This window comes from Dermochelys coriacea, chromosome 10, assembly GCF_009764565.3.
Source record: "Dermochelys coriacea isolate rDerCor1 chromosome 10, rDerCor1.pri.v4, whole genome shotgun sequence".
NCBI classification, from domain to species: domain Eukaryota; kingdom Metazoa; phylum Chordata; order Testudines; family Dermochelyidae; genus Dermochelys; species Dermochelys coriacea.
In genome coordinates this window covers 11558798-11566770 of record NC_050077.1, presented here as the reverse complement: position 1 = coordinate 11566770, position 7973 = coordinate 11558798, and the positions used below count along the sequence as shown (strand labels likewise).

At 49.5% G+C, this 7973-nt stretch overlaps 1 protein-coding gene across 1 annotated transcript; it reads right to left on the bottom strand.

Annotated features, from left to right (window-relative positions):
- Positions 1 to 332: 332 nt before the first annotated feature.
- LOC119862824 (galanin receptor type 1-like) lies at positions 333 to 2636 on the bottom strand. The gene has a single exon (XM_038420167.2). The coding sequence runs from the start codon at positions 2499 to 2501 to the stop codon at positions 1170 to 1172; it is 1332 nt and encodes a 443-aa protein (XP_038276095.1). The 5' UTR covers positions 2502 to 2636; the 3' UTR covers positions 333 to 1169.
- Between the last annotated feature and the right edge of the window lie 5337 nt (positions 2637 to 7973).

Sequence of the window (7973 nt, the reverse complement as noted above, 5' to 3'; positions counted from 1 at the left end):
GGTGGACTCAGGTGTCACTCCCCTCTCCTGAGGTTGTGTAGTAATTTTTGTTGGCAGAAGGAGGTCATGGTGCTATGATGTTTGAGAACCCCTGAATAGCACAATGAACTCACAATTTGGGCCTGGACCTCTAGACGCTACTATAGTACAAATAAACAATCATTACTATTTACTTAGCAAAGACTCCTTTAGAAGTGCTAATAGCACACATTTTAACCTGCATTTCCTCTTTAGGAAAATAAAAGCACTTTGAATCTCTCCTCCCCAGAGAAATATAACAGGACTACAGATTACGGTTTGGTTCTGATTTTATTGTTATAAAACACCTTTTACTTTTATTTTCACATGCCATTGTCTTGGTGGGTGAGCTGACTTTCTGAGTGTAAAATGTGTTAACAGAAATCCAGTTATATCCAAACCACCAAAAGGAAAATTTTCCCAATCCCAAAGAGCCCATTTTCCTACTGCACTTCTCAGAGGGCTTCTGAGACCACAGTATCTCTTCTGAATTTCCAAAGACAGAACCATAATGTTTATGTCACAGATAACTCACTTCAGTAGCATTTGTTTGTATGGCAGCTTGGTGTGTTACAGATCAGACAATGACGTCTCAAGTGGCACAGTGTGTGAAATTCTCTGCTAATACTATTTATGTTCTATGGTTTCTAGAGTTTCTTTACTGTTTGCAACTATGATTGATGTCATTTGCAGCCTGGAGAGAGCTTGTTCCATTTGGACTTTATCAGCACAGGGTAAGCAACAGCAAACGGTCAAAGTACAATGGCTAATGTATCAAACCTGCATCTCTGCAGAGATGGAGCTGCAGGAGGAGAACATCTGATTGGAAGTTTATCTATTCAGTGTGAAAGCTTTTAATGAGCAAGAGGATTGTGCATTTCTTGTGTCCAGGTGTCTCTGGTAGAGATAATTTGTCCTTTTTGGTAAGTTCATCTCAGTTAAAATAGAAGTAATCTTTTTCTCGGCATTTTTTCTCGTTATCTCTTTTTCCTTCCTCTGTCTTTATTTGGGGGTTGGGAGAGGGCATGCTAGGTTTCTTCTCCTTCTTTAGAATATCAGATTCAGAAAAACCTACCAAATGGCCATCAGATGTGTCTGATACACCTCTTAGTAAGGATGGATGTATTAATAGGTGTTCTTCCTGAATAGGATTATAGAGAAGTCTTTTCACTAGACATGGTGTTTAGAGACAGAGAGTGGCAGGACATTAGTGGAGTTTCACAGTTGTTCTTAGGGTCAGTATCCCCCTGACACCTCTTGCTCATTGCCAGGGTGCAGCTGGACTCTTTCCGTGCAGAGTCCATGGAGTTCCTGTAAGAGAGCAACTCAGGCACAGAAGAAGGTGCAGTCCCTTCAGACAGAGAGAAGTTAAAAAGGGAGACCATCCTCTGGTGGTATTTGCTCTTCATTTCTTTGGCAGACCTGTAGAGGTTCCCAACAAAGCAATAGCATATGGGGTTGAGGCTGGAGTTGGTGAGGCCTAGCCACTGAGCAAAAGGTCTGAGCTGCAGGACCCAGGGAGATGGAGTCACATCCTGCAAAGAGTTGGGGATGTTAAAGTCAATCCAGATGTCCATCATATAGACGGGCAGCCAAGAGATGGCAAACAGCAGGACCAGGGCCACCACCATCTGGGCCACCTTCTTGCGGATCTTCAGCTTGGAGGCTGGCAGGGATCGGTTCAGGGAGTTGCACTCCTTCAATTGGGTGGTGCAGCTCCACAGCCTTCGCACGGTCAGGAAGCAGATGATCATATTGAATAGCACAGGCAGGCAATAGAGGGCACAGAAGAGCAGGAAGTTGTAGGCTTGCTTGAGCCTCTCTTGAGGCCATATTTCCCTGCAGATTGGGAACACTAGTGGCAGTCCCTCCACCGCCCCAATCTCATCCCTTTTGTTCATGAATATAAGGGGCATGCAGATCCCAGAGGACAGGACCCACACCACCACAATGGTGCTGAGGATCTTCCTCTGAGTGAAGAAGGACCTGGCATTCAGAGGGTTGTGAACACTGTAATACCTGTTCACACTAATGACCGTGAGGCTGAGCACACTGGCTGAGACGGACACAGCCTGGATGAATGGCACAGCCCTGCACAGGAAGTCCCCATACACCCAGGCTTTGTATATCAAGTTCCCCACTGTGATGGGCATGCAGACGCACACCACCATCAAGTCGCAGATAGCCAGGTTGATAAGAAGGCTCCTGGTGGCACTCAGGCTGGGCATCTGACTGCTACGCTTCCTGGTGAGCACTTTGATGGACATGATGTTCCCAACAAATCCCACCACAAAAGAGAGTAGGTACAGGATGGTGAGGCTGATAGTGACAGGCTCCTTTGCAAACAGGAATAGCATCTTTTCCAGCTCCTCCCAGTCCAGCTCCTGGCTCCCATTCCACATTCTGGGCAGGGACACGTTCTCTCCTTTCAAAAGCTCTAGAAGGCTGAGGTGGCTCTCTGGGAAAGAGAAGGAGGAATTCATTGCTGCTCCTTACAAGCCACACAGAAGCAGCCAGGGAAACACCATCCCTCAGGGGTAGACTGGTGGTCTCTTCTGGCTTTGAACTCTATGATGCTGTGACAGGGAAGCTCCTTTCCCACCACTGGACCCTGAGCAGTTCTGGCATGTTCCGATGCACTCATACAAGCCTGGAAAAGAGAGTTAATAAAAAGGGGTCAGAATGTTCTACTGTAAATATTTTCCTTTCTTAATTGTTGCTCAGTCATGTGTGGAGAATTGTACATAGTCAGAAATGGACTCCCAGTGAATTTATCAGCTCCATGCATAGGGCGATGCCTTTAAATCCTTAGGAACATAGGAATTGTCAGATTGGCTCAGACCCATAGTCCATCTAGTCCATTATCCTGCTCTGACAATGGCTGGCACCAGATGCTTCAGAGGAAGGTGTAAGAACCCTGCATGCGATGGAATAACCTGCTACTAGAGAGAGATTTTATTTCAGCCCCAGTATTCAGAGGCTGGCTGATGCCCTCCCATAGAAAATGCTTGAGTAAATGCTGAGCAAACACATCAGGCTCTGACCTCTGGACAGCACTGTCATTGCTTGCAGGAGTCTGGGGTTATTTCCAGACACTGCATCCCTGGTCCTCCCCCATCGCCCAGAGATAGGCGCGGGAAGAAGCCCAGAGCCATGCCTGTTAGCGTCAAACTATCCTGTCCCAGCTAGAGCCCTGGGCTGAAAGTCCAGGCGTGTCAGCCCCGCTCGCTAAGGGCAGATGCCCCTGGAGGGTGGAAAGGCCTCCACCTGCGCTTGTGTCACAGCTGGACTTTCCCCTGGCACCCCAAGTTGTATTTCCGCATGGCCCCAGGTGTGGTGCTGAGCAGACAGCTCCGCTCGCCTGTGTCCAGCAGCCCTGGCCCCGCGGGCACTCAGAGCCAGCCCCCCATTCCGCACAGCTCAGCCCCCCGCCCCCCGCCCCCCGTCCAGGAGGAGTAAGGCACTCACCTTGCGCAGGGAGCCGGCTGTCCGAGGGCAGCGGGTTCGGGGCTGGGGCCGAACGGCGCTTCAGCTGATTGACTGATGCCCGTCGCTGTGTGCAGAGCTCAGCGCGCCTGGCCGCTGAGAGCAGGGAACGGGACCGGTGGGTCCAGCTCGGGGAGCTCCCGGGGGTGGCCCTAAGAGCTGCTCCCGCAGACTTGTTACACACCTGCCCGCCCCCTCGGGCGCACACGCGATCAGACTTCACACTTCACGGCATGCACACTCGCTCCCTTCTGCGCCCAAACACACACAGCCTGCACTATCTCACAGACACACACATCCTTCGCTCTCACACACTCCCCTACACACACACCCACTACACACACACACACACAGTATACAGACATACACATCCTTCACTCTCACACACACCCCTACACACACACATAAACACACACACACTATACAGACACACACATCCTGAACTCTCAGACACTACACACACACATCCCCCTGCAGAAACACACACACTACACACACTCCTACACACCAACACAATACACAGACACACCGAGAGACACACCCTACACTCTTTCTCACACACACAGACACCCCCCTGCACTCTCACTCTCTCCCTCTCACACACACACACACACCACACTACCTCCTCTACACAACCACCCCCCCCCTATGCAGATCGCTCTACAGCCACACACACACCCCCCACACACCCCAGGCTCTGTGCCGGGCTCCCTATCGCCCCAGCCCCCGCGCTGGCTGCCCGGCTGGGAGCTGCTGCTTCCTCCACCCCGGGGGCGTCTCAGGCGCCGAGCAGGAAAGTTTGGGGCTGTCCATGAAAAGCCCCCGCCGGCTGCAGCGGCCCGGCCCCCGGCTGCCCCTGGGCGGCCGCGGGAGTGGCCGGCGGCTGGCGGAGAGGCAGGCGCATCCCGGTGGTGCTGAACGGACAGCTCCCTTCCTGTCCCCGGCCGGGCTCCGGGCGAGCCAAGAGCGGAGCGGCCCAGGGCTCGCTCTGTGCCCGGGCTGCCCGGGCTCCGTGCCCGGCTGCGGGGGCCGAGTGAGCCCTGAGCCCGGCGGGGCCGCCTGTAACCTGGGCGCTGCTCTGCCTGGCGTGGCTCAGGCTGGCAGCAGCCCGGGCTTGTTCCTCGCCTAGCCCCTCGCTCCAGCCCATCCGCTCCGGCGGCTCGCCCCGCCTGGCGGGGGTGGCTTTGCGGATTGTCTCATCCCGGCTGCCCCTTCGCCACCCCCGGAGCCGGTCCGATCCGCAGCCCCGACCTCTCCCCTCCTGCTCTGCGGGCGGCTGGCCACTGCTGCCCCCTTGCTCCAGCGCCGGGTTATACGTGTCACGTTTGCTTGGGGAGTTGAGTCCCTGGGACTCCGGCCCTGGAAACAGGGCTTGCCCGCTTGCTGCAAGCCTCTGTCTTTTGTCCCCCTAGGGGTTACTTCCCTGGGCTCTGCCCGGGAGCCGCAACCTCTGCCCCAGCGGGAGCGGCGCTGCGAGAGAAGATTGTTTAGGGCTGGAAACGGAGCTTTGCTTCCCCAGAGCCAGAGCAGGGCAGGAAAGGGATCAATTCGCTGCTGGAAACAATTCAGTGGCTTCAAAGAGGTGACAAATGTCTCCATCAGTGTTCAAAGCTTTGCCTCTAGGACACCGGCTTCTTTTGCCCCAGTCCTACTCTTCAAATAACGGGTTGAGACTGGGCTGAGTTGGGGTTAGATCCCCGCCCCAAGAGGAACGTTCTTTCCTTGCTTGCTTTACATTTAGGGAAAAACCCAGCCCCCACTTGAAGCACCTTCTCATGCTGTTTTATTGAAAGCCATTGACTCCAAGCTATCAGGGCAGGAAAGGGGAGTTTAATAAAGCCGAACTATGCTCCCTTTTAAGCTAACTGAGTTAAGCGTGGCCGGCAGAGGATCTTCGATCTGCAATAAGAGATAAAGAGGTTTAACTATAACTAGCTAATGGATCAGAAGCGAATGGCAGCCGGGGAGCTTCAGATATGGTTGATTATTTTGGGCTCAGCGACAACCCTGTCCCCTGTGGGAGAGACTTGGGAATCTTATTGCTTAATTTTATGGTACAGTAGGGTTAATCCTATCTTTCTGGTTAATTCAGATCAATGAACAAACAGGCAAATAGGATGATGGCAATGGGCCCTCTAGAAACACTTGCCATAGATGGATGAATCTTGTCCTTTGCTGAACAAAACTTTGAAGAATAAGGGTCTTGTCTTACCTATTTCTGTACCTTTGCAAGTGTAGACAAGCCCTAAGAAATGGGCCTAAATCATGGAATAAAGTCACTAAAAAGTGTGAGGTCTTCATCAGGGAGTAAAGTTGGAACTGATGAGCCATTGGACTGTGGGAAGCAATTAAAAACACAGGGGTGGGGGATGTTAGTCTTTATTCTCTTCCTTTTGCCTCCCCAGAGGAAAAAAAAGTATGAATTCTCCCTATGTGCTGCAAATGGGAGGAAGAGAAGGCTGGCGAGGATTATAATCCAGTCCTGGTTTTGAGGTTCCCTTTTCACAGGTGGAAGCTGTTTGTCAATTAATTGTAAATGCCCTTGAACTCAGTGGAAAAACTTCCATCTATTTTCATCTATTTATGTGAAGGGAAAGGGAAATATTTCCAGTCCGCCTGCCATGAAATGAAAGAAAAAGCATCAATTGAACCTCAAGTCCAGGAGGGGAAATATGATCTGGGTATAAATCTCTTGGCATGCATTAGAACAGTGTTTGCTCTGGTCATGTGAAAATCCATTTCCTTTCAGTTTCACATACCTATATTTGTAGGACACCAGAGACAAACACCTTCTACAAACTAACTCTGTTATTTTCCTCAAAGCGCAAGACACACACTATAATCCCCCTGCCCTTCTGGTCAAATGCACAAATACCCTTTCGGATCCCTGACATCTGCTATTATTTCACACCTACTCCAAAAGCAAATGGCTACATCGTTAAGGCCAGATCTAGACATTTGAAATGTACATTGCCCCCTAGGCCTTGCTCACACATCACATATTCTCCCAAGGTAGACATGTCATTGTACACAACATTAATACTCCAGAGGCAAGTAGACATACAACTCAAACAAGGTGTTAATAAAAGGCCCAAGTGAAGAACAAAGAGATATGCCAGTTGCCCCTTAAGAGATGTTATTCTTAGATCATGGACTATGTCTGCCTATATTCATACACTAAAAGATTCCAAAAGCCCAAACTAATGAATTTAGTTCTAGTAACCCCCACTGGCAACCTACATGGCCCACTGTCAAGAAGCCTAAAAAATCTAAAGTTTAAAATATCAAACAACATTTTAAGATTATCAGTGGTGCAATATAATTAAGGTACTGGCAGTGAATCTAACTTTGGCATGATGCACAAGTGCGTAATCATCTCTAACTCATGGATCAGGAGGACACATTACAGTGTGGGGGGGGAGGAATATATAATGGTGTGAGAGGAACAAGGATATTGATAAATTCAGAGTCACCAAATAACTCAAGATGTGGCATGCAGTCAGAAGGAAGTTGCTAGAGCATCCCAATGAAGAGAACACACTGAACACCAGATTCTCTCTCCTCTCACACCAGTTGGCTTTCAGTGGAGCTGTTCCTGGTTTACACTGGTATGAAGGCAAATATCAAATATACAGGAGTCCATTCTTCACCTCTGCATATTATGGATCTGACGCTGGTCTCTCAAAGGGATGATTCAGAAGTAACCCCATTAAAATGCCAATGGAATTACAGTTGTGCAAGATTGGTGTGAAAGGAGAATCAGGCCAATTCAGCCACTTTGGGACTTTGCCAGCATTTCAGAAGAACTCATAGTAAGTAGGTCCCTATGTAATGTAAACATAATACTGATGCTCAAACCTGCACTGTGCCTTTTGCATTGGCTGCATAACGGATCCTTGGGTAGGGCAAAGGCAGTATAGCTTTCGCAATGCCACCTTTTCCTGACACCATAGTATAGGGGTGCTCCAGGGCTGTGTGGTAGAGCAGGAAGTTGTGTGGCTGGAATGGGATTTGCTCTGGCAATCCTGGGATCCATTGTAATCAGCATAGGTTAGAGAAGCCTTGAGGCTGTTCTAGGTTATGCCAGTGGCCAAACTGACTCCTAGCTACTTCTAGACTTGGGAGTGCAATGGAGGAGTAACTCCTTCAGTTCAGCATACAGTTACAGCAAACCACTGAATTAAACTTTTCTCCTTTTTAAATATAAGGGTTCTAAGTCTCATTCTCAACTGGTGAGGTTGCTGAAGCATGTTAGTCTTGTGTCTCTGACCACCTTGGGAGTATTCCTGTTATGTCATATGGTACATGTGAGTGTATCTGCATACATATGCAGAAGTTGTCTACTGCCATATTAAGTGTGTAGGCTTCTATTCAAACCAAACTTCGTTTTTGCAATTGTTTTGTTAGTTTTGTTTTGATCCATTTAGTAGAACTCATGTGGTTGTTCAAGCTGCAGCTGTTTACTTCTA

What these genes read in the sequence shown, in the direction of transcription:
- LOC119862824 (XM_038420167.2), bottom strand. Translation starts at nt 2,501, where the DNA reads ATGAATTCCTCCTTCTCTTTCCCAGAGAGCCACCTCAGCCTTCTAGAG.